The following is a 27,354-nucleotide window of genomic DNA, read 5'->3' on the forward strand; positions in this document are numbered from 1 at the left end:
TAGGAGAGAATATCTCCATCGCTGTAGGACTTTTCTTGCCGCCTGTGCTGTATAAGTTTATAGTGAGGATCGGTGTGCTTGGACTGATTCTACTCTTTAGGCTGGGGGACGTTCCACAATGGCACAGCGAGCTGTGGTGACTGCAAGGCTATTGGAGTTTTCCAATAAGAGTGTTGGAGTTTTCCTGCTCCTACACAGGCTGCCTGGCAAGGCTAATGAGTCTTATCTATCCAGGTTTGGAATCAGAGTTGTCGTTCTCCTAGGCTGGCTGCCAGCCAAGGCTGATGAGCCTGGCTTGCCTGCCCAATCATACCGCTGGACACTCGGTCGTGCCATGACGTAGCAAACTCAGTAAGAACAGGGACACCACGTGAAGGCGTTGCTATGGGCACAGTAGTGTAGGAGTGGCCATATGCGAGTGACCTCCTGCATGGTAAGCCAAACAGTGGTCCCACAGCGATCACTATATCCTGGAAAGGAAACGCTATGGAAGACACTTCACTTTCCTTTGGTGAACAGGATATCCAGCCACGACTCATTTGTCTCCAAGGGTGGAAAGTGTGCTACTAAAGCACTCGACTACTGGTGAATTTTCTATGTAGAATACTACCCAATTTGTTTTGGCAAGAGTAAAGCTTAGCAAATGATTTCTAATTTCTCAAATTTCATACTGAGAAGCCTTGTGTGGGAAAGCATTGAGTGGGGGTGGTGGATCCACAAGTTCATTGGTATCAAAGTGTTCCAGAGTATGTTAAAGAGTCATAGAGTTCTGTAGCTTAGAAACAGGCCTTTCAACCCACTCTGTCCATTTTGACCATCATGTCTACTTATTCTAATCCCACTTGCCTGCTCTAATTCCACATTCCTGTATGCCCTGCTCATTCAAGTATCTGTCAAGATTCCTCTTAAATAACGTTACTGTCCATTCCTCCACCCCCTCATCTAGCAGCTTTTCTAGGTACTAACAAAGTGCCCCTCAGATCTCCTTTAAACTTCCTCCCTCACATTAAACCAATGCCCTCTAGTTTTAGACCCCCTAGCATGAGAAGCCAGCACTGGCGATCTACCCTATCTAGATCTTGTATAATTGCATATCTATATCTTGCAGGTGAGGTCTGGGCCTGACGTCCCGCTCACCCAGGGAAAGTGTATGCGCAATACATTGCCTCTCCTTTCCCGGTGTAGTGATCGCCGCGTGGTCACGGTCTGGCCTGCTAGGCAGGAGGCCACTGCAAATGGCCTCTCCTATATTACTGCATCTGTAGCAACACCTTCTCGACGGTGCCCCCCCCCCCCGCCGGTTTCCAGCAAGCTTGCTACGTTATGGTGCGACTGAGTGTCTGGCGGTATAACTGGATGGGAAGGCTGGGCTTGTTAGCCTTGGTTGGCAGCCAGCCGAAGAGAAGGACAACTCTGAATCCAAACCCAGGCAGGTGGGGCTTGTTAGCCTTGTCAGGCCATCCACCTAGGAGAAGGACACTCCTGCGTAACTCCTATGACCCGAGGACCTCGCTGTCACCGTCCCAGCTTGCAAGGCTATGGCAGATGAACCCAGGTGTAAAGGGTGGGGCCAGTACTGCACACACTTGCTCCACCTAAAATACCATTGCACAAGCAGAAGGACACGCCCACGTCTATGACCATTCTCCCCGACCATTCAGCCACTGTGGCCAGGCCTGCCTGTCCCGTATTGGCCTCGTCAGCCACCCGCGAGCCTGCAGAAGATGTGGGCAGCCCCCTTCCTAAATCTTCGTTCGCGAAGTGAAGCCAAGCCATGATTGATTGATCTTGCATTGCTAATGGTCTAGGATGTAAGGTAATGAAGGTTCGATGAAATGGTGTGAATCTTTTGACTTTTTATATAAGTGGCAAGTTGTTTGCTGAGGGAGTGCTACCCTTTGGGAGGCGGAGCATCAAGAATTCAGTCAAGACTTTAAATCCCATTGGCCCCATGTGGATGTGAAAGAACCCTGGCACCATTTTGAGGAAGAACTGGGGGTGGGGGGAGATTCTCCCTAGTTTCTACAGCCCAAAACTTAGTCCTCCATCATTAACCCATTTAAAAAAAAAATTGGAAAATTAGCATACTCCCCATACATTTAATTATGACAGTGCATTGAGGTAGTGCAAGAGGAATCAATGAGAATGCAGGATAAACTGCTACAGTGACAAAGTACAGAGCAGGCGGACAGTAAGGTGCAATGACCACAACAGGGTAGATTGTGGGGTTAAGATTCCATCTTATCGTACTAGAGAACCACTTAAAAATTACACAGGGTAGAAGCTATCTTTGAGCCTAGTGGTACATTAGATTAGATTAGATTCAACTCTATTGTCATTGTGCCGAGTACAGATACAAAGCCAATGAAATGCATTTAGCATCTGACCAGAACTGCAAAGAATAGTGCTATTTACAAAATAACTGCAAATAAAAAGTGTTACAGCACACAAATATAGAAGTGCTGAGACAGTACAATATGGATGCAGTACTGCTTAGCGCCATGATGAGAGGTTCAGCAGTGTCACAGTCATGCTCTCAGGTTTTTGTATCTTTGGCTTAGTGGAAGAGAAGAGGGAATGTCTGGAGTGGGAGTGGTCTTTGATTATGTTGGCTACTTTATTGAGGCAGTGAGAAGTACAGACAGTCTACAAGTGGGAGGCTGGTTCCTGTGATGTGCCGAGCTGTGTCCACAACCCTCTGCAATTTCTTGTGGTCACGGGCAGAGCAGTTGCTGTGCCAAGCCATTTGTGCACTGAGGCAAGATGCTTTCTATATTACATTGATAAAAATTAGTGAGGGTCAATCAAAGGGGACTAAGCCAAATTTCTTTTGCCTCCTGAGGAAGGAGTGCTGGTGAGCTGCTTTGGCTGTGGTTGGACTAGGATAGACTGTTGGTGATTGGTGAACAGATATTCTGTTCACTTTCACATTGCTGTTTGTGGAGACTTTTGCGCATGATTTGCCTGCTCAAATTACAACTTCAGCTGTACTTTTGCAACACGGAAACATCGCTTTATTTTGTGTAATTCTGGTGATATGAAGATGGTAATGCACATGGTGATGGCTTTTATTTGCTTATAAAGTGAGGAAAGTTGATAGATGCCCTTGTTGTGGTATTAGCTCTGTGCTATGACACTGTCCTTTTCTTTAACAGGGTGAGAAATAGAGATGGCAATGAGCAGGAGCCTGAAGCGCCGATTTGAAGAGCTGGATGCTACATCCTTCTGTTCTTCAGCCAAGGAATCGGATGATGATATCTGTAACAGCGACAGTGCAGACAGCTGTGACAGCCTCAACTCTCCCAGCTCTCGAGAATTGTGCCGTAGGTGTCTAAAGCACTTGAATGGGGCATGGGCAGCCCTTCCCTTTAGCATTGCAGCATTAGTGTATGTCTGAAGGAAGGGGCACCTCCCTAGTTTGAAATACCCTCACTAAGGGAAGCATCTTATCACCATCCACACTCAGTCCTTCCACAGAATAATGCATGTTTCAATAAAATTATCACTCATTCCTCTATAGAAGAGTGAGTATAGGCCTAATCTGCATAACCTTTCTAATTTGTGAAGTCCTTTATCCCCAGCATCAACCCAGTGAGCCTTCTGCACTGCCTCTAAAGCAGCACATCCTTCATTAAATAGGGAGAGAAAACTGTGTGTGTGCTCCAGGTACAACCTTGCCAGCATCCTGTAAATTTGCATCAACCACCCTCACTCCCTGCACCTCACTTTAATAGCCCATATTCCATGCAATAACAAATATTTTCATTATCTTTGTCAATGCATTGCTGTATCTACAAGAAATCCTAGATCAGTTTGTACTGCAATATTGTCATTTTTTTCTATTTAAATGTTTTTCATTCTTCCTTCCATAGTGGATAGCTCACATTCTCCCACATTATATTCCATCAACTAACTTTATGCCTGCTCACTGAACCTGTCTTTATCTATTTACATGCTCTGTCTTTTTGTTAACTGACTTATCTTTATATAAGCAAATTTGGCTACTGTATGCTCAGTCCCTTCAACAAAGTTATTAATATAGACTACAAATTGTTAAGACCTCAGCATTAATCCCTGTGGTACTCAACTGATTGTAAATCTGAAAATGACCCATTTATCCTGACTCTTTTCTGTTGGTTAGCCTGTCCTCTGTTCCTGCAGATACATTACCCCAAACCTAAGTACTCTTGAAATACTTGTTGATACCACTATCCCACATTATGAATATGTATTGTCATGTGCACGTGGTTGAGAGCTAGGGCTACTGGTCAGCTCTTGCATCATTGGGTTGGGCTCCAAGGCTGCCTAATTCCAAGAGCAAGTGCCTGGGCTGTTAGATAGAACACTTTGAAGTTCTGTTCACAGTAATCTGGCCATGGAATGACATCTTTAATTAGTCTTTCCCTAATATGAGAAGTGATTAGTGAAAACAACTGTAGATCCCCTTACTATCAGAAATTATAACTGGGAACAAAGAAATGAAAGAATAATTGAACATGTACTTTTGGTTCTGTCTTTGCAAAGGAGAACACAAACCAAATACCTTAGTGAGCCAAAGGTCCGGCGGGGGGGGGGGGTGGAGGGTGGAGAGAGAAGAACTGGAGAAAATCATAACAAGTAAGGAATAATACAAGAGAAATGAGTGGGACTTGAGGCTGACTAATACCCAAAGCCTAATGATCTGCATCCTAGAATACTAAAAGAAAAGGCCCTGGAAAGAGCGAAGCATTGGTGGCCATCTTTTCAAAATTTATTGGACCCTGAAGTTGTTCTTGCAGATTGGAGGACAGCAAATCTAATGCCACTCTATCGAAAAGTGGGAAGAGATAAAACAGGAAATTGTGGACCAGTAAGTTTCATATCAGTACTGGGAAAAATGCTGGAATCTGGTGAACCTGTGGAATTCTCTACCACAGAAAGCAGTGGAGTTTAAGTCAGTAAATGTATTTTAAGAAAGCAGATGGCTCTATTCTTTAATATTTAAAGCTGTTCAGGGATATGGGGAGAAGATGGGAATGGGTGCTGAAGTGGATGATCAGCTGTGATCAGGTCAAATGGAGCAGAGCACTGCTCCCATTTTGTATGTTTTTAATGGTGCCATTCCTACAGTGTCTCACAGAAACATAGAAAACCTACAGCACAATTCAGGCCCTTCAGCCCACAGAGTTGTGCCAAACATGTCCCTACCTTAGAAATTACTAGGCTTACCTATAGCCCTCTATTTTACTAAGCTCCATGTACCTACCCAAAAGTTTGTGAAAAGACCCTGTCGTATCCGCCTCCACCGCTGTTGCCAGCAGCCCATTCCACACACTCACCACTCTCTGAGTAAAAAAAAAACTTACCCCTGACATCTCCTCTGTACCTACTCCCCAGCACCTTAAACCTGTGTCCTCTTGGGCAACCATTTCAGCCCTGGAAAAAAGCCTTTGACTGTCCACACGATCAATGCCTCTCATCATCTTATACACCTCTATCAGGTCACCTCTCATCCTCCGTCGCTCCAAGGAGAAAAGGCCAAGTTCACTCAACCTATTCTCATAAGGCATGCTCCCCAATCCAGGCAACATCCTTGTAAATGTCCTTTGCACTCTTTCTATGGCTTACACATCCTTCCTGTAGTGAGGTGACCAGAACTGAGCACAGTACTCCAGGTGGGGTCTGAGCAGGGTCCTGTATAGCTGCAACATTACCTCTCGGCTCCTAAATTCAATTCCACGATTGATGAAGGCCAATACACTGTACGCCTTCTTAACCACAGAATCAACCTGCGCAGCTGCTTTCAGTGTCCTATGGACTCGGACCCCAAGATCCCCCTGATCCTCCACACTGCCAAGATTCTTACCATTAATACTATATTCTGCCATCATATTTGACCTACCAAAATGAACCACTTCACACTTATATGGGTTGAACTCCATCTGCCACTTCTCAGTCCAGTTTTGCATCCTATCAATGTCCCACTGTAACTTCTGACAGCCCTGTACACTATCCACAACACACCCAACCTTTGTCATCAGCAAACTTACTAACCCATCCCTCCACTTCCTCATCCAGATCATTTATAAAAATCATAAAGAGTAAGGGTCCCAGAAAAGATCCCTGAGGCACTTCACTGGTGACCAACCTCCGTGCAGAATATGACTCGTCTACAACCACTCTTTGCCTTCTGTGGGCAAGCCAGTTCTGGATCCACAAAGCAATGTCCTCTTGGATCCCATGCCTCCTTACTTTCTCAATGAGCCTTGCATGGGGTACCTTATCAAATGCCTTGCTGAAATCCATATACACTACGTCTACTACTCTTCCTTCATCAATGTGTTTAGTCACGTATTCAAAAAATTCAATCAGGCCCGTAAGGCACGACCTGCCTTTCACAAAGCCATGCTGGCTACTCTTAATCATATTATACCTCTCCAAATATTCATAAATCCTGCCTCTCAGGATCTTCAACAACTTACCAACCACTGAAGTAAGATTTCCTGGGCTATCTCTACTCCCTTTCTTGAATAAGGGAACAACATCCACAACCCTCCAATCTTCTGGAACCTCTCCCGTCCGAATTGATGATGCAAAGATCATTGCCAGGGGCTCAGCAATCTCCTCCCTCGCCTCCCACAGTAGCCTGGGGTACATCTCATTGGGTCCTGGCGACTTATCCAACTTGATGCTTTCCAAAAGCTCCAGCACATCCTCTTTCTTAATATCTATATGCTCAAGCTTTTCAGTCTGCTGCAAGTCATCACTACAATCACCAAGATCCTTTTCCATAGTGAATACTGAGGTAAAGTATTCATTAAGTACCTCTGCTATTTCCTCCGGTTTCATACATACTTTCCCACTGTCACACCTGATAGGTCCTCTTCTTTCACGTCTTATCCTCTTGCTCTTCACATACTTGCAGAATGCCTTGAGGTTTTCCTTAATCCTGTCCGCCAAGGCCTTCTCATGGCCCCTTCTGGCTCTCCTAATTCCCTTCTTAAGCTCCTTCCTGTTAGCTTTATAATCTTCTAGATCTCTAACATTACCTAGCTCTCTGAATCTTTAGTAAGCTTTTCTTTTCTTGACTAGATTTATGCCATTGTACACCACGGTTCTTGTACCCTACCATAACTTCCCTGTCTCATTGGAACGTACCTATGCAGAACTCCACACAAATACCCCCTGAACATTTGCTACATTTCTTCCGTACCTTTCCCTGAGAACATCTGTTCCCAATTTAAACCTCCAATTTCCTGCCTGATAGCCTCATAATTCCCCTTACTCCAATTAAACACTTTTCTAACTTGTCTGTTCCTATCCCTCTCCAATGCTATGTAAAGGAGATAGAATTGTGATCACTATCTCCAAAATGCGCTCTCACTGAGAGAGCTGACACCTGACCAGGTTCATTTCCCAATACCTGATCAAGTACAGCCTCTCCTCTTGAAGGCTTACCTACATATTGTGTCAAGAAACCTTCCTGAACACACCTAACAAACTCCACCCCATCTAAACCCCTTGCTCTAGGGAGATGCCAATCAATATTTGGGAAATTAAAATCTCTCACCATGATAACTCTTATTATTACACCTTTCCAGGATCTGTTACCCTATCTGCTCCTTGATATCCCTGTTACTATTGGGCGGCCTATAAAAAGCACCCGGTAGAGTTATTGACCCCTTCTTGTTCCTAACCTCCACCCACAGAGACTCCGTAGACAATCCCTCCATGGCATCCACCTTTTCTGCAGCTGTGACACCATCTCTGATCAACAATGCCACGCCCCCACCTCTTTTGCCTCCCTCCGTCCTTTCTGAAACATCTAAAACCTGGCACTTGAAGTAACCATTCCTGTCCCTGAGCCATCCAAGTCTCTGTAATGGCCACCACATCATAGCTCCAAGTACTAATCTACGCTCTAAGCTTATTTGCTTTGTTCACAATACTCCTTGCGTTAAAATAGACACATCTCAAACCTTTGGTCTGAGCACGACCCTTCTCTATCACCTGCCTATCCTCCCTCTCGCACTGTCTACAAGCTTTCTCCATTTGTGAGCCAAACTCCTCTTCCCCAGTCTCTTCAGTTCGGTTCCCACCCCCTAACAATTCTAGTTTAAACTCTCACCAATAGCCTTAGCAAACCTCCCCACCAGGATATTGGTCCCCCTGGGATTCAAGTGCAACCCATCCTTTTTGTACAGGTCACACCTGCCCCAAAAGAGATCCCAGTGATCCAGAAATCTGAATCCCTGCCCCCTGCTCCAATCCCTCAGTCATACATTTATCCTCCACCTCTATTCATATACTCACTGTCACGTGGCACAGGCAATAATCCCAAGATTACTACCTTCACAGTTCTGCTTCTCAACTTCCCTCCTAACTCCCTGTAGTCTGTTTTCAGGACCTCTTCCCTTTTCCTACCTATGTCATTGGTACCAATATGTACCACAACGTCCGGCTGTTCTCCCTTCCGCTGCAGGATATCTTGGACGCAATCTGAAACATCCCAGACCCTGGCACTTGAGAGGCAAACTACCATCTGAGTTTCTTTCCTGCGTCCACAAAATCGCCTGTCTAACCCCCTAACTATAGAGTCCCCTATCACTGCTGCCATCCTCTTCCCTTCCCTACCCTTCTGAGCCACAGGGCCAGACTCTGTGCCAGAGGCACAGCCACTGTTGCTTCCCACAGGTAGACTGTTTCCTCCCCCCCCCCCACCCCCAACAGTACTCAAACTGTACTCAAGGGGTACAGCCACAGGAGTACTCTCTAGTATCTGACTCTTCCCCTTCCCCCTCCTGACTGTGATGCACTTGTCTGTCTCCTGGGGCCCCGATGTGACCACCTGCCTATAACTCCTTTCTGTCACCTCCTCGCTCTCCCTGACCAAGTGAAGGTCATTGAGCTGCATCTCCAGTTCCCTAACTCAGTCCCTTAGTTGCTGCAGCTCGACACGCCTGGTGCAGATATGGCCGTCCGGGAGGCTGGGAGACTCGAGGACCTCCCACATCTGACACCGAGCACAGAAAACTGGCCTCACACTCATACTACTTCCTTTCCGCAATTAACACAGGTAAACCTACCTTGCCGCTTCCCATTACCGCCAAAGCCCTATCACTCTGCTGCCTGCTGGATATGGTAGTCTTCTTTTTAAACCTTTTGCGCTGTACTGGCTGACATCACGTGCCTGCGCAGTCTCACCTCTCTTTTACCCCGAGCAGTAAAATCTCCCTTCACTCCGAAAAATCAGCCATTCACTCGCAGCTTTCTTGCTCCGAATCCAGTCTCAAATGGTCGCTGGATACCCGACCACAACAACAGGGCAACCTACTGCTGTTTGTTATCCTGCTGCAATGGGTATCTGGTGAGGATGGTATTAGGTTACATCCCCTTGCTTGCACTCAAAGCCAAGATAGCTTCTTGGCCGAGTAACTGTAAGGCACCAAAGCTGGATGCAGGACATTCAGAAGGGCGATGGAAATGTGCGTTAATTTTTGAGGCCACACTTTGCATTTTCAAGTGGAAAGGTTACAAAATGTGTGTGTGTGTATATATATATTTTTTTTCCCCACCACTTCCTCTGCCATTCCCACCACTGCTCAGGGTAAAAGAGTTGGCGCATGGTTAAGGCGTCGGTCTGGTGATCTGAAGGTTGCTAGTTCAAGCCTCAGCTGAGGCAGCTCATTTGTGTCCTTGAGCAAGGCACTTACCCACACATTGCTCTGTAACGACAAGCTGTATGGGTCCTAATGCCCTTCCCTCGGACATCGGTGGCGTGGAGAGGGGAGACTTGCAGCATGGGCAACTGCTGGTCTTCCATACAACCTTGCCCAGGCCTGCGCCCTGGAAACCTTCCAAGGTGCAAATCCATGGTCTCACGAGACTAATGGATGCTTATATATTCCCACACACAAGTGCATTTGTGGGAATAGAAAATAAAGTCAAAACCCAAGTAGTGTGTGAATTTCTACCTAATTTGTTGAATAAGGTTCCCAAAAACCTGTTGTTCAGTAAAGTCATTTTTCCTGTGCAACGTTGAGTCTATTTGACCTCCTCTCTGGGGTTTTGTGCCTTTATGTATTAAAACAAAAAAAAAAGAAAATTGTCAAGTAAGTAAAAACGGAAGCGTGTTGCTCAGTGGTGGAAGTGTTTTTGTTCCATGCAGAAAGAAAGAAAGCACGACTTAGCAACTGGTAGGCTTCTGTTGATGCATCTGAATGGGATGTGTGACACCAGCCCCATCCACTGCAGGAGGATGTTTAAAGATAGCAGGGGCTGCTGGCCCTTTTGCCAATGCATGTTTAAAGCTTGCGAGTCTTTGCTCTTCCCCTGCGAACACTGATATGTAAGGAGCTAATTGCCAGTTCCCTGGGAATAACTATTCTCTCTGTTAAAAAATTAATGGAACCCAAATAACAGGGCTTCAAAATGCCACTGTTTATTCTTACTTGTCTTTTCTCTTTTAAACCTTCATAAGATGAAATAAGGAATACAAAGCTGTCAAAAAAAAATGGTGACGGTAATGTTAGCTATTTTCCAAGTTTTGGAACATCCTGCTCTTAATTTTATAATAGCCAAACAGCTAGTTCATGCTATGGCCTAGTTTTTAATCAATCCTGTGAATATTGCTTTTCTTGGAGCGTTTTATCAATGGCAACAGCTGACCAAACATATGCAGTCTTCATTTATCATGACAAAGGAGGTTTTTCAGCCCATGACTGCTAGCCCTAGTTATCTTAAGCTTTCTACCCATCACCTCATCGATTTCAAATTGTTATTAAATTTTCTCTCAACAGTTGCTGCCTTGACTGTTCATGTGACAGCCAGACAGTTGTTTACAAGCTTCAAGTCTTCAGTGTTAAAGCATTTCTCTTGTCAGCTCCCCCCATGCCCTGAACTCTCAAACAGCCTTGCAATAAATTAATGACTGATGTTTATCTAGGAAAGAAAATTTTTGGGTGGGGAGCAAACCAATGGGAACTAGTTTAATTTTGAGGCATAAACTAACTTTGGCCATCACATTCTTTAAATAGTGGCTTTCTGTTCACCAGCTTGAGTTTTCCTCAAGCACAGAGAAGGAGATACTTTTGGAATTGGGATGTTGGAAAGTGGGTCTGTGGCTCTGAGTTGTTCTAAAGAGTGAATTACCCTTGGTTTGAATTTGGAGCGATTTTCTGTTGAGTGCTGGTGGGTCAAGCTGTATCTTGCTAGTATTGCGGGTGTAGCTTATTATGTTCCTGCCAGTGCTGCTAAGTGTGTGTGTGTGTGTGGTATCTTTCAAATTTAAAATTGGGCAGTATTCATCCATGGCCAGTGATATGGTTGAGATCAGAGGCTTTTCTGATCAGGCTCTGGATGTTAATTGACTCAATCACAAGCTGGTGGGAAAGAATTAGCAGTGAACTTGCTGCATAGATGAGTGGGTCAGGAAGGGGCAACAGAAACAGTTAAATTGAGGGGCAGGGGCAAATGTTGTCTTGGAAAGAGTGTACAGGCTTTTAAACAGCTGGGCTGTAAAAGAGAAGTGTTCATAGTGGGCTCCAGAAGAAACAATTATCTGTGGAGATCAAATAAACAGGCTTTACAAAACTGCTGAGGTGGTGTTTGTTTCCTGAAAATCTGAAATGTTGCTCCTAGAAACCTGTTTCCCTGTCTCTGTGAAAGGCTCTGTTCCATTTCAACCACATTTCACAGCTGATTTCCCTTTGCCCGGATGCTGTCTGTTTTTTACAAAGGAACAAGCTTCTTATTTTGATGTAATCCCTCCACCAGTGCTTCATGTGATTGATGGACCCTGAAGAACTGGTTGTTAATGCTCTGACCTTTGGGCTCATGATTGGACTAAAAAACCTTTCTCCTTTAAGACCATAAGATCCTAAGACATAGGAGCAGAATTAGATCATTTGGCCCATTGAGTCTGCTCTGCCATTTCATCATGACTGATTTATTTTCCCTCTCAATCCTGTTCTCACGCCTTCTCCCTGTAGCCTTTAACACCCTTATTGATCAAGAAGCTATCAACCTCCCCTTTAAATATACCCAGTTTGGCAGTGAATTCCATACTGTAGCCTTTAACACCCTTATTGATCAAGAACCTATCAACCTCCCATTTAAATATACCCATTTGGCAGTGAATTCCATACTGTCACCACCCTCTGGCTAAAGAATTTCCTCCTCATCTCTGTTCTAAAGGGATATCCTTCCATTCTGAAGCTGTGCCCTCTGGTCCTAGATTCCCCCACTATTGAAAATATCCTCCCTACATCCACTCTACCTGTGCGGCGCATGACCAAGTGGTTAGGGCATTGGACTAGCAATCTGAAGGTTGTGGGTTCAAGCCTCGGCTGAGGCAGCAGGTGTGTCCTTGAGCAAGGCACTTAACCACACAATGCTCCAGTCTACCCAGCTGAAAATGGGTACCGGCAAAAATGCTGGGGGTTAACCTCGCGATAGACTGGCGTCCTATCCGGGGGCGGCGGGGGGGGGGGGGGAGTCTTGTACTCTCAGTTGCTTCATGCCACGGAAACAGGCATAAGCACCGGCCTGATGGGCTACAAGGCTTGTGACAGACTTTAATCCACTCTACCTAGGTCTTTCTGTCCCTCCACCAAGGATTCTGAATACTCAGCTGGGTTGTCCTTGCAGTCAAATCCACCTCTAACTTTTAGAAGTGATATAGTGGCAAAACTTTGAAAATTCACCTCGTTCCGACTCTGGCTGTAGTGGGGTGGAGGGGTGCATCCCATTTAGTATCATTGGGGAAAATTGCAGGGCTATAAGGAAATAGCAGAGGATGTGTTCAATTGGATAGTTCCTTAGAAATGCATGAAAATGCACAAAAGTTTGAATGGTCTTCGATATGACAAGATTTTGTAATTGTCACATAGATGCAGCACAGACACAGGCCATTTGGCCCATGGTTTTTGCTGACCATCACCATGTATTTACACTAATGCTGCATCAATCTTTTATTCGCCCACATTCTCATTAATCACCCCCACTTGATTCTTCCACTCACCCACACACTAAGGATAGTCAACAGTCAATTAATCTACCAACCCACACATCTTTGGGATGTGGAAGGAAACTGGAGCACTCACCCTGTCACAGAAAACATGCAAGCTCCAGGTGCACAGCATCCGAGGTCAGGATCAAGCCTGCATCTCCAGCACTGAGGCAGTAGCTTCACCAGATCTGCTACTGTCCCATAGTGGCCAATAAATGTTGGCATTAGTACTCTTAATTTCCATTAGCCCAGGCTTCCTATTTGAAAATAGATGTGGTTTGAGACTATGGGTGTTTTGTGGCCAGTGGAGTACTTTTCCTGTATAGTAGTCACTTATGGAGGAAACTAAGGATCTTCAGAAATGGACAGGTAATCTGCATAGAGTGCCCACTCAGTGAATCTGAAAGCACACCATTTGAGTGTTACTCCTGTAACTATGTCTGCATCTACTCCCTCACTGCAATGTCCCCAGCACAATGACTGACAACCTCTCTGCCTTCTGTTTCAGCACCCTCAATCCTGAAGAAGCAGAAGCTGATGAGGGCCAAGAGTGTTCGTTTCGACCAAGTCACGGTTTACTACTTCACCCGCCGCCAGGGCTTCACCAGTGTGCCCAGCCAGGGTGGCAGTTCCCTGGGTATGGCCAGACACCACAGCTGTATCCGCAGGTACACACTGTGTGAATTTGCTGAGGAGCAGGAACATCTTCACCGACAAATGCTCCGTGACCACTTGAAAGAGGAGAAGCTTAATGTACGCAAAATGAAGGTAAAGGTCTACCCTGTTTATGATTTGTCCAAATGCTTCGATGTCAGGATTGTGGGGAAGTTCTGTCTTTCTAAATTCTGCTCTAACCTATTATTGCTTTTAAAGAGACCTAACATTCATTATAAGGATGAATGGTTACCCTTGCAAAACTCAAGGTTACTTTGGCAGATCCTTTTGGTGTCTGACCAAAGTGAAACCTTGGCACCATCCATTGTGAATATTTGATGCTCAAACTGGTTTTAAATTGAATGCATGCAAGTGCTTTTAAATTTCCACCAGCACCCAAGCCTTCCTATTTGCAGAAAGCTGAGCTCAAGTGGGATGAATAGTCCCAGCTGTTTGATCTTTCCGGTGTTGCTACAGGTACTGAACGAAGTGTTACAAGGATGCACATAGTGATGATCACCTGGGTTGAGAGCCAAGGAAGTGGGCCTCAGATGAAGAGTGCTATTATTCTGCTTTGCAAAACGTCAGCTATTTTGCTCACATCAGAAAAACATGAGCGTTGATGCACAGACAGAGGCAAAATGCTACTAGTTGAAAAATGAGGCATTGGAACATGCAGCAGGCTTGACAGTTCAAGTAGGGCTAAAGTTAGTCTTTGTGATCAGATCAGTTAGGTGGGGGTGGAATTGCTTCTTCGAAAGGATTTTCCACTTAAACTGGGATGTGCGGACCTTCTGCCAATGTAGTATTTTTGTAGTGCAGTCACTGTTAAGATGCAGAAGACAGCGTACTGCAAGCCCTCAGTTTATCTGGCTTGATAAACTGCTTCAGCAATGTTGATTGAAATATAAAAATTGTCTCAAGGACTCTAATTTCCAAAAAAAAGTTCCAATGGAAATTTTGTACCCACGTTGAGAGTTGGTGATGGAGTCCGTTGCTTTACCTCTATGAAGAGTGCAACAGTGGTATTTTATTACAACGCCCTGCCAACAAGGTGGTACTCCCCTTGGCACTGCATTGCAGGGTTGGCTTTAGTTTTTGTTTTCAAGTTTCTGGAATGGAACTTGAATCCATGATCTGACTGATTTTAAGATGCTTTCCACTGATTCACAGGACAAGGGGAAGGGTATACTGGATAAGTGTGTAGAACTCTTCTATTTGTGGAAGGTGTGTGTTGCTATGACTTCCCCCTTATGTTTAGCCCCCTGCTCTACTTTATACCAATTATTGTATGGTTAAATATAGCTCTATTTCCACATTTAAGTTTGCTGACGACACCACTGTTGGCCGAATCAAATATGATGATGTATCAGTATCAGACATCCCACCTCTCCCGGAAGTTCCGGGAGTCTCCCGCATATTAATAGTGGCTCCCTGATGCCCGCAAATTATATACAATGTCCCGGAAATTGATTTTTTTTTGAGAGCGAGCGTGAGAGAAAGTGCAAGAGAGAGCGAGCGCAAGAGCGAGAAAGCAAGTGCGAGTGAGAGTGACCGCGAGAGAGCGAGTGAGAGCGACCGCGAGAGAGAGCGAGAGCAAGAGCGAGAAAGCAAGCGCGAGTGAGAGTGACCGCGAGAGAGCGAGTGCGAGTGAGAGCGACCGCGAGAGAGCGAGAAAGCAAGCGCGAGTGAGAGTGACTGCGAGAGAGCGAGTGCGAGTGAGAGCGACCGCGAAAGAGAGAGAGCGAGAGCAAGAGCAAGAAAGCAAGCGCGAGTGAGAGTGACCGCGAGAGTGCGAGTGAGAGAGAGAGAGCGAGTGAGAGTGACCGTGAGAGAGAGAGAGAGCGAGAGCAAGAGCGAGAAAGCAAGCGCGAGTGAGAGCGACCGCGAGAGAGTGTGAGTGAAAGCGACCACGAGAGAGAGAGAGAGCGAGTGAGAGCGACCGTGAGAGAGAGAGCGAGTGAGAGCGACCGTGAGAGAGAGAGAGCGAGAGCAAGAGCAAGAAAGCAAGCGCGAGAGAGAGCGAGTGAGAGCGACCGTGAGAGAGAGCGAGAGCAAGAGCGAGAAAGCAAGCGCGAGTGAGAGTGACCGCGAGAGAGCGAGTGAGAGCGACCGCGAGAGAGAGAGCAAGAGCAAGAAAGCAAGCGCGAGTGAGAGTGACCGCGAGAGAGCGAGTGAGAGCGACCGCGAGAGAGCGAGAGCAAGAGCAAGAAAGCTAGCGCGAGTGAGAGCGACTGCGAAAGAGAGCAAGAGCAAGAAAGCAAGCGCGAGTGAGAGCGACTGTGAGAGAGAGAGAGCGAGAGCAAGAGCGAGAAAGCAAGCGCGAGTGAGAGTGACCGCGAGAGAGCGAGTGAGAGCGACCGCGAGAGAGAGAGTGCGAGAGCAAGAGTGAGAAAGTAAGCGCGAGTGAGAGTGACCGCGAGAGAGCGAGTGCGAGTGAGAGCGACCACGAGAGAGAGCGAGTGAGAGCAACCGTGAGAGAGAGAGAGAGCGAGTGAGAGCGACCGTGAGAGAGAGAGAGAGAGAGCAAGAGCGAGAAAGCAAGCGCGAGTGAGAGTGACCGCGAGAGAGCGAGTGCGAGTGAGAGCGACCGCGAGAGAGAGCAAGAGCGAGAAAGCAAGCGCGAGTGAGAGTGACCGCGAGAGTGCGAGTGAGAGTGAGAGCGACCGTGAGAGAGAGAGCGAGAAAGCAAGTGAGAGTGACCGCGAGAGAGAGAGCAAGAGCAAGAAAGCAAGCGCGAGTGAGTGACCGCGAGAGTGCGAGTGAGAGCGACCGCGAGAGAGAGAGAGTGAGTGAGAGCGACCGTGAGAGAGAGCAAGAGCAAGAAAGCAAGCACGAGTGAGAGTGACCGCGAGAGCGAGAGCGACCGCGAGAGAGAGAGAGCGAGAGCAAGAGCGAGCGCGATTGAGAGCGAGAGAGTTCCAAAAAAATGTCAGAGTAGCAGAGTGTTCCAAAAAAAGAAAATATAAAACATACGCCACCCCAGACTACACTAAAGTGTACCCCTGCCTAATAGGGGTCAAAAATAATGACAGTGTTGCTCGCTGCACTGTTTGCAACAGTGACTTTTCTATTGCCCATGGTGGGTTAAGACTGTAAAAGACATGTTGAGGTGAGTTTAACAGGTGTCATTCATTCATTAGCATAGCTAACGTTATTTAAACTAGCTGGCTAGCTGCTAAGGAGCTACTCTATTGCAGACATCCCACCTCTCCCGGAAGTCTCCTGCAAATTGATGGTGCTACCTCCCTGAAATGAGTTTTTGCAGGGTGGGGTGTCTGCAGTATATTTAGGAGGGAGGTTGAAAATCTGGTTGAATGGTGCCACAACAGCAACCTCACTCAATGTCAGCAAAGCCACAGAGCTGATTATTGATTACCGGAGGGAGATATTGGAGCCAGTCCTCCTCATAGTATCAGAGGTGGAGAGGATTAGTAACTTAAAATTCCATAATGTTATCATATCAGAGGATCTGTCCTAGGACCAGCACGCAAGTGACATTACAAAGAAGGCACAACAGTGCCTCTACTTAGAAGTTTGCGCAAATTCAGATTGTCATCAAATACTCTGACAAATTTCTATAGATACACTGAAGAGTATCTGAGCTGATATGCAAATGCCAATATCCAAGAATGAAAAAACTTACAAAAAGTCTTGTTCATCAGAGGCAAAGCCCTCCCTAACATTGAGCACATCTATAAGGATCACTCTCGCAGGAAAGCAGCATCTGTCATCAAGAACCTTCACCATCCAGACCATGCTCTCTTCTCACTGCTGCTGTCAGGCAGGAGATACAGGAGCCAAAGGTCCAACACCACGAGGCTCAAAGGTCACCACAGCCTTCAAACCCGCCTTCTGGCAACACTTGCTGTTGTGTGCTGCCAGCAGCTTCTTTCAGACTATTTGATAGGTGTACAGTTTTAAGTGATGGGAGCTGTATTCAATCCTAGTCAGTGGAGGAAAGTGTGAATAGATATTGCTTGGAACCTGACACCTTGTCCCCTCTTCTAATTCCATGGTTCATTTCACCAAAGTATAAATGATTTTAGGACACTGAGTACTGTGATTATAGCCAGGCTACAAGCTAGGAATTGAGTATTAAGCAGTAGGCTATTTGAAGATTTTTCATTGAGAACTTGGCAAGTCTGCAGCCAGTCATTGCCCCACCTTTGCCTGTAATTGTTAGACTTGACTGTTCCTTTCAATAGAGTTGCTATGTGTACGGAACAAAGTGTTACAATTGCATGCAGGAGATGGAACATGGTGGTGATCACCTGGGTTGATTACTTTGATAATTGGAGGAGCAGGGTGTCTTAACACATTGTCAATTTACGGTGGCATAGTTTGCACACTGCCTTATTGGTGTGTGTTTATTGTGCCTTTTTTGAAATAGCTGCTTAAATGAGAAGCTCTTCATCGGGCAGTGCAATCTTGTGTCTGACAGGATTACTGGGAGTTTTTGAATGTTTGCAGAGCCTTTGGAGGAGGGTTGATGCTTTTGTCCATTCATAGTTTGCCACCAGGGATGAGTGGCTCAGTTCTAGTAATTTCTCTCCATTCCCACAAGAGGAGAAAGCTAAGGGAAGCAACCTCTGGGTTCTCTTTAGAGTAGTAGTCATGAGAATCTTTTCGTGTAAATCCAAGGGATAAGGGAATGGGTTCCTTGGTTTAACATCTTGTAGAAAAGGGATGGGTAAGATCCAAGGTAAAACTGGGAGCAGCATGCTGGGATGATTGAAAAGGAAGACAGCCAGCTTTAAATGAGAAGTGACATAAGAAATGGGAGTAGGCCTAGGCCATACTATCCCGCAAACCTGCCCCACCATGAAGATCATGGCTGATCTGATCTAGGCCTCGGCACCACTTTCCTTGACGGTCTGAAGGTCCAAAAGCTGTCTGTCTCAGCTTGCATAAATTCAGTGACTCAGTCTCCACAGTTCTCTGAAGGAGAGAATTGCAACTATTCACAGCCCTCCATATGAAGAATTCCTCATCTGTCTTAAATGGATGACCCCTTATTGTGCCTCCCTAGGGAAACATCTTCTCAGTATCCACCCTGTAAAAAATCCTGTGTGTTTCAATAAGATCACTTAATTCCTTTAAATTCCAGTGATCATAGACCCAAGCTGTTCATTGTTCCTCATAGGACACCCCCTTCACTCGAGAAAACAGTGATGTACCTGAAGGAGGAATAAGAGTGGCAGTTCAGTTTGAGCAAGTGCTGTAGTTGGTTTATGGGGGATATTGTTTGATGTGAAGTGCCACTGTTCTTCCACTTAGAAAGAGCAACTGTATTGATTAAAAAGCACGTGAAAGGAGCTCAAAGTTGCTTTTAGTATCCTAAATTCAGCTTTCTTCCTTAGTTAATCTTCTAGCACTTGAATGTGGAGTGTGACTAGCATTTGGACATTAGTGTGTACATTTCAGTCCACTACTGCAGCCTTGATTTGTGGAGCTCAGATCTTCAGCGCATCTGTGTGTGTTTTTATAATTTAAAAAATCTTGCATTTTTGTAGGTGTCCTTGTATAGGTGGCATGCAAGGAAATCTATAACTGAAATAGATTTTCATTTATGGGTGTGGAGCAAAATGATTCTGGTTGTAAAATCATAAGTAAATAGCTTTCAATAAGATTCCACAAATGCACATCAAAGCTCCCAAGGGCTATGTGTGTTGTAGAAACAAGTGCAAAATGTACCCAGTTGCATCAGAAATCAGTATCTTCTATGCAGACATATGTTATGCCTTTGGCATTTGTATTTTTTCCCCAATTACAGGTGTCCCCCACTTTACGAACGTTGGCTTTACGCCACTTTGCTTTTACGAAAGACCTACATTAGTGCCTGTTTTCAGTAATCAAAAGAAATCCAAAGAGGATTTTCGCTTTTACGAAAAAAGGCGCCCACTTTAAACTTGTGTTTATCCCGAGAAAGGCTACCATGACCGTGAAGCCTTGCACGGGCAGGTGTACGTGCGCATGTGTGTATGTGCTGATTTTTTTTCTACAAATCGGTTTTGGCTAAATCTTCGTGATTCTGGCAAGTGAAACTACGCTGTACATACATTATTTCTACTTTATATAGACTATTATATCATTCCTGCTTTTATTATTATTTGATAGTATTATTTTAGGTTTTATGTGCTATTTGGTATGATTTGGTAGGTTATTTTTTGGGTCTGGGAACACTCAAAAATTTTTGCTTCTTTGCTTTACACCATTTCGGCTTACGAAAGGTTTCATTGGACCACTCTACTTTCGGATAGCGGGGGAAACCTGTACCATGTCATCGATTTTATTTTTCTTTCTGGAAATCATGATAGAATTCCTATAGTTTCACAGCCCACTTGCTGTAACGCCTTATTATTGTTGTCTCGAAGGATACTCAAGCCAGTCTTGAATCACCAGAATCCTGAGAAATGGATCAGTTCTTGTTACTATGGGTTTCATTATGAATGTTTTTGATAAATTTTGTAAGCCAAAAATGCCTATCAAAGCATGCCCAGGTTCCACTTTGTTTTTTTAAATGCGCAGTCTGGTATCAAGTGTGTTCTTGGGGTAAATCCCAAGGACATTTAGTTGCTAAAGTAAGTGGGATAGGTCACTGATGAAGCTACATTTGGAATGTGTGTAATTTGGGACATGCTGGCTTCAAGCATGTCCCAAGCAGAACATTGGGCCTGATCCAGAAAACAGCAGCCTATTTGCCTGGTACCCCTTCCACCATCCTAAATTTTGGTTCCCTCCACCGCTGGTGCAAAGTTCCTACAGTGTGTACCATGCCAGTGATGCTACAATACTGAAGAACAAATGGAAGCCCAAAATTAAGTTGTGAATAGAGGAGATGTCCTGTTTTATTGAAGGAATAAACCTCAATAAGTTGGCAGTGAATGGGGGAAGGTGATACGTTGGGCCAAGGGACAGTGGCTCATGATGCTGGTCTGTGGAATGAGCCTTAAATGAAGCATCTGGAATTGGGTAGTTTTAAAGTAAGCGAGAGGAGAGGTCCCAATTTTTAAAAAATTCTTAAATTAAACAACAGGTTCACACCCCTCCCCTGCCCTGGCCCTATCTGCAGTGGAAACAGGACCTATTCAGTTGGGACTATGTGAGTTTAACTGCCTTTATTTTAAAAAAACTGTAACTGCTCAATTCATGATCTGAGTGATGATGGAAGAGATAATTATAGATTACCACATGATGGAAATCAACAGGCTGTGAGAAATGGTTTGCACTGTCACTATGGTCTCTCCATGATGAAAACCCAAACAAATGGAATAAACAGTAAAGGTTTCTATTATTCTCAGCACAAGCTCTTGCTACTTGCACCTAATTCACTGTAGACTGCCAATTCACTATTGACCAGAAGTTTGTGCATGTCAATTCAGTACAACTGGGCATGGACTGCCCTCCATTTCCTTGTAACGTTGCTTCAAGGTGGATGCTCCCTTTTTGCTTACTAGCATAATTTTTGTCACAAATCCCTCCACCCCACCCCCCAGCCTCACAAGTAAGACTGCAAACAGTCCATGCTCCCAGCATTGCAATATTTTAACTGGCCTTGAGAAGCCCATCTCGGGTGACTGAGCTTGATGGTTGCTACAGTACGAATTGCTTGTTGAAACTGGGCTGTCCACTAAAACGGGATAATCTTTAGTCGAAGGTTGCAGCATTGCATCGTTGTTTGAGTAATTCTTTTTCTATTGGTTTTCTTCCTGCAGACCGAGGCCCTGATTAGTGATCAGGCTGACGATGGCAAAACAGTGACAACTTTACCAGCCTAACAAAGTTCATACAAATTTTCACTGGATTTATCTTTAAAATGGTTCAGAATTCTATGCGGATTATCAATAAACTACTTTTATGACCTTTGTGTCCTTTTTTCCTTTGAGTTTTTAAAAAATAAGTATTTTGTAATAAACACTGTAACCTCGCCTTGCATTCCTGCTTTCTACACTAAACAAAGGAAATCTTGGGGGCTGTTGTGTGAGGAGGAGGTAATTGCAGGTTTTGAATGATTTGCACAGGTACCTCCCAGAGCAGCGTGGGCATCCCTGGAGCACTAAGTGATGTTGATTAATCCTCCTCCTGCCTTCCCCTTCCCCATATCAAGTGATGATACAAAAATGGTGGATGGACAGCATGGTGCGTGGAGATTACTCTGCAGCCACTGTTGTTTTTTTTTTGTCCTTGTATCAAAGACAAGATCTGTCCAGCAGCCCATACCAAATGATGTCAAAACAGTCTCCTTGAAAATGGTTCTGTAATTGGGAGGAACCTTCAAATCTGGGTCCTGTGATTGAGAACACAGTACTGAAATGCCATGGTTGCTTTGGGCACCTACAGTAGATTGACCATAATAACATCCATCATAAATTCACTATGCAATCCACAGGTGGGGGGAGGGGAACCCTCCAGGATTATTCTGGACTCTTCAGAAATAAACATTTGTCTTCAGAACAACCCAGAGGGAAAAGCTTAGCCATATATGTTTAAAACAAATTAAAACCTTTCTCATAAAATCAGTCAGAAATGTTCTCCATGTTGGTTAATGAGTCTGACTTTTTAATTGTGAAGGCATGACAGAGCAGGTGTGTTAAGCAGCCAAACAGTGTGTGGGTAGGGCAATTACAGGTGAGGGTTGTGTGACAAAGCCTCCTAGGATGTTGTCAGCCACAGTTGGCAGAAAGAGTTGACATGTGAGGCATGGTGAAATGATGCCATGTGGTGCCATACTGAAGAGTTGAAAACCAGGGTTCAGGATTGAAAGACCACCCATTTAAGACTATGGTGAGAAACTTCTTCACTCAAAAGGTTATGAACCTCTGATTTACTCCCACTCAGAGGGGCATAAGGGCTCATTTATTAAGTACGTTCGAGGCTGAAACTGATGGATCCTTTGGACAGGAAATTGGGAGATTGTGTGTAGCCAACTAGAGGGTCACCTGTGATCTCAGTAAATGGCACAGCAGAATCGGGCTATCTGGCTGGCTCACAACTTAAGATTCTTGCATAGGACTTGGTATTTGCACTGCAGATACCCAGACTTAAACCACTCTAATCTTCTCCCCAACAGCTGACCAAGAATGGTACGGTTGAGTCGGAGGAGGCCAATGTGCTCACCATTGATGACGTTTCCGATGATGACATTGATGTGGACAGTATTGAGGTAGATGACTATTTCTTTTTACAACCACTACCCACAAAAAGGCGAAGAGCTTTGTTACGTGCATCGGGCGTCAACAGGATTGACACGGAGGAAAAGCACGAGCTACGGGCCATTCGCTCATCCAGGGAGGAATGCGGGTGTGACTGTAGGTTTTACTGTGATCCCGAGGTGTGTCCCTGTAGCAAAGCAGGAATCAAATGCCAGGTAAGGTCAAAGTTTCTGGCCAAAAGGAATGACTTTTATGCAACTTCAGGAAAGCAAGTTGGCTTTTTTGTGCAAGCATTTTTTTGTGATTTTCTTTTAAACATACTTGATACTATGGGAGTGAATTATAAATTCCAAGCAAATACATTGCAGATTTAAAATAAAACCTGAATTGGGTAGGTGGGATAGTGTTGGTTGATGCATGTTGTTTAACACCCATGTTCACCTTACCACCAGAAGGATAAAAATCCCTTTGGTTGTACTAATGCTTGTAGTCTTTCCTTGTATTGTGTTTCTGCCATGGAACTAGGCTTCTCTGGAGTTAAGAACATAAAACCAAAGCAGGGCAAAGCCTGCAAGACTGATTCATGACTTGATACGATCTGGCTGATCCTCAACGTTGTCCACTTCCCTGCTGGATTGCTTAATTCTAGGTGTCCAATCAGTCCCACCTTGCATGTGCTCAGTGGCAAACATACACGGGGGGAGAGAATTCCAAAGATTTCTGAAAGGGATTTCTCCTCTCAAAGCTAAATGGACAGCCACTTATCATAATGTAGTCACTGGTTCCAGACATTCTCGCCAGAGGGAAATGTGACATCACTAATTCTGGCCTCCTTTGCAGCAATTCTAATTTTGAATTCTCTCCTCTTCAGGAGATCTCGAGAGGCCACAAGTGTCCATTGCAGCCAGTGGAAACCTGACTATCAAGAAAGGATGAAGATTAACTTTATTTGTCACATGTACATCGAAACATATAGTGAAATGCGTCGTTTTGCATCAACAACCAACACAGTCCGAATATGCGCTGGGGGCTGCACACAAGTGTCACCATGCTTCTGGAGCCAACATAGCATGCACACAACTTACTAACCCTAACCCGTATGTCTATGGAATGTGGGAGGAAACCGAAGCTGTCAGAGGAAACCCACATAGTCGGGGAGAATGTACAAGCTCCTCTCGGATGGTGGTGGGAATTGAACTCAGATTGCTGCTGCTGTAAAGTGTTAGGCTATCTACTACTCTGGCTTTGACACTTGCTGCCAGTGAATAATTTGGCCTTTACATAGTTCATGTCATTGATCCCCTGTCAACCCAGAATAAGTGTGTCATAAGGCTTGATTGGCATGCTGAGTGAGCCGATGCCTTTGCCTCAGTTGATGGCTATGCTGGTTCATGAGATGCTGGAAGTAAACATGCAAGTGCAGAGAGAGAGTTAAGGAGGCCAGTAGTGCATTCACTTTTATTGCAAGAGGGAATGGGTCCAGAGAAGTAAGGAAGTTTGCTGAGGTTGCACAGGACTTTAAGACCACACTGCAGTCTGTGTATCTGAAGGAAGGACATAATTGCCTTGGAGTCAGAGCAGTGTAAATGCACTGGATTGGTCCCTCGGATGGAGGATTACTCGAGGAGAAAGTGAGTAAGATTGGCCTAAACTCATTGGAGTTTAGACGAATGAGAGATGATCTCATGGGAGAGTCTTAAACCAGTAGGCAGACTACAAAGATGAGGGGTGGTTAGGACTGAGATGAAGAACAACTTCACAGTTGGCATTCTGTTCCCATGTCATTTATCAGCGTAACCCTCTGTTCCTTCTCCTTCATATGCTTGTTAAATTCACTTCAATCACTCTGCAGCACGTTCACATTGTCACCAGTCTTTAAATAGTTTCCATGATGAGCTATGTTCTTTTTGTATCTTTTCTTAAAATTGTCCATTGTTTTTAAAAAAAAAACACTCAACTAGGTCGCCTCTCAACCTACTTTTGTTCATGGAAGGGGATTCACACAGATTGCTGCTTGCATCGCTGTAGCGTATTTTGTTTAATAAAGCATCCCCAGCTATCCTGTTATTCTCAAGTCTTTGACGTGAGATATTTAACTCTCTACTCCCCCCCCCCCCCCGGCGCGCATTCTCTCCCTCCCCCCCCCCGCCCCGGCGCACGTTCTCTCCCTCCCCCCTCGGCGCACGTTCTTCCCCCCCCCGCACACCCTCTCTCTCCCTGTGCATCCTCCTCTCCCCCTCTCCCCCTCTCCCCCACCTCCACCTCCTCTCCCCCTCTCCCCCTCTCCCCCACCTCCACCTCCTCTCCCCCTCTCCACTCCCCCTCCTACCCCCCTCCCTACCCCCTCCTACCCTCCTCTCCTCTCCCTCCTCCCCCCTCGCCTGCCTGTGTGCGCTCAAGGATACTTTTTGTTCTGGGTAGATACGAGATAAATGAGTTGTAGGTTGCTAGAGGGTTAGAGGTTAGCTTGATTCATCATTCATCATGTTATAATAAGTCAGTGAACATGTTTGCTGATTAAATGTTAGAACTAGTTATAGCAACCATGTAGGTGTTGTAAATCTAGGTAGTGTCACTAATTGTGGATGAAAGTGGGTGAGATGGGAGAAAGTGCTCACCCTAACTTAATCTTCATGCAAGACTTGCTTTCAAAGCAGGACCTTGGGCATAAACCTGTCCGGCTCTTCATGATGGTACCATTATTCTTTTTTGAAGGGCAAGCCATGCCAAAAGATCTCGGCTGAGAAGTGGCAGATAGAGTTCCAGTTTGAGAAAGTGTGAAATTATATACTTCGGAAGATCGAATTTAGAGACAGAATACATGGTTAATGGCAGGATTCTTAGCAGTGTGGAGGAACAGAGAGATCTTGAGGCCCACATTCATAGATCTCTCAAAGTTGCCGTAGAAGTTGATAGGATGGTTAACAAGATGCATGGTGTATTGACCTTCGTTGGTCAGGGAACTGAGTTCAAGAGCTCTGTCTGAGGTAATCTTGCAACTCGAAACTGGTTAGATCACACTTGGAGTATAGTGTTCATTTCTGGTTGCCTCATTATAGGAAGGATGGGGAAGCTTTAGAAAGGGTGCAGAGGAGATGTTTTCCATCCAGGATGCCACTTGTATTAGAAAACATCTTATGAGGAAAGGTTGAGCAATAAAGGAGGATAAGAAGTTACTTGATAGAGGTGTATAAGATAAGAGGGGCAAAAATAAAGCCAGACATCTTTATACCCGGGGTGGAAATAGCTAATACGAGGGGAGATTAATTTTAAGGTGCTTGGAAAGAAGAATAAAGGAGGTGTCAGAGGTGGCTGTTTTTTTTACACGAAGTGGTGATAGAGGCAGATACGTTAGTGACATTTAAGAGACCCTTAGCTAGACATATGGATTAAAGAGAAGTGGAAGGCTCTGAGGGAGGAAAGGATTAGATTGATCTTAGGGTAAATTAAAAGATCAGCACAACAATGTGGGTTGTAATACTGTAAGGTTTTGTTCATAATTGGCTGAAGAGATTGTCCCCAAACAATGGATTGTGCTTTCTGCAGGTTGGAGGCAGGTAGAGCAGTGCCTGTGGTAGCCTATACATGGGCACCTGGAATTAGCCCTGACCTTCCATTTGTGACACTGATTGAAATAACTGCTTAGAAATGATAGAGTTTGAGGGGACCCAGAGTAACATCCAAGCTTCTAATGCCAGTAAGAGAGACTTCCTGCTTGGAGGGTGTCATCCTCGATTAAGTATCTGGACCCAATTGTAACCGCCAGAATTTGGTGGTTGGAAGAGGTGGGGAATGGATTGCTCAATGTCTCTCGGTTTAATTTTGTTTTTAAGCAACATCTGAGCTGACTTGTCTCAGTGATGGTCAATGTTGCTGGTAATGTTTCAATGTTAAGTAAATGCCCCTGAATATAAGCTCACCGAGTTCCATGGAGATTGAGGGGCCTGTATTTCTCTAGCACCTTTCAGGATGTCCCAAATCACTTCATGACTGATGAATTTCTTTTTAATTCTGATTGCAGTTGTAGGAAAAATAGCAGCCCATCATGAGTACAAAGCTAGTTCCCACAAACAGGAAGGCAGTAATAGCCAAGTAGTGTCTGTTATGTTGACTTCCAGGTCATCCTTGTCTTTTTGGAATAGTGCTGTGCAATTTTTTTTCTTTCTTTCCCCTCAGGAATGACAGGGTTTTGTTTGAAGTGCAGCGCCTCAGATGGTATGGTATGGTATGGCCACTTTCTCAGCACTGCATTGGATATTTCAGCCTGAATACCATGTAAGATTTGAACCCACAATCTACAGGCTCAGACGAGGGTGCTGCCAACTGAGATCCAGCTGACTCAAATGAGTGATGCAGAGGACTGAGCTGCCCCCCACCTTGAAGGGTTAATTAGTAAGGGCATCAATGGTTATGGGCAATAGGCAGGAGAATGGGGCTGAGAGGAAAAATAAATCAGCCATGATCGAGTGGTGGCGCAGACTCAATAGGCTGAAATGGCCTAATTATACGCCCACTGTATGTCATGTGTGGTGTGATGTTGCCAATCTTTAAAGAATT

General features: G+C 45.0%; 1 protein-coding gene across 9 annotated transcripts in view; it reads left to right on the top strand.

The window, feature by feature from the left end:
* LOC134340328 (cysteine/serine-rich nuclear protein 2-like) overlaps positions 1-27,354 on the top strand; it is a 116,422-nt gene that overhangs the window by 78,934 nt on the left and 10,134 nt on the right. For 6 of the 9 annotated variants that reach the window (XM_063037423.1, XM_063037422.1, XM_063037424.1 and 3 more), the window contains 3 exons: positions 3,156-3,323; positions 13,497-13,756; positions 22,716-23,012. In XM_063037423.1, coding sequence (XP_062893493.1) covers positions 3,170-3,323; positions 13,497-13,756; positions 22,716-23,012 — 711 coding nt within the window. In that variant the 5' untranslated portion in view covers positions 3,156-3,169. Of the gene's footprint in view, positions 1-3,155; positions 3,324-4,741; positions 4,850-13,496; positions 13,757-22,715; positions 23,013-27,354 lie in introns of those variants that run through there. The other 3 variants (XM_063037428.1, XM_063037427.1, XM_063037426.1) reach the window with 3 other exon arrangements.

The sequence above is a fragment of the Mobula hypostoma genome, chromosome X1, assembly GCF_963921235.1.
Source record: "Mobula hypostoma chromosome X1, sMobHyp1.1, whole genome shotgun sequence".
Lineage (NCBI taxonomy): Eukaryota > Metazoa > Chordata > Chondrichthyes > Myliobatiformes > Myliobatidae > Mobula > Mobula hypostoma.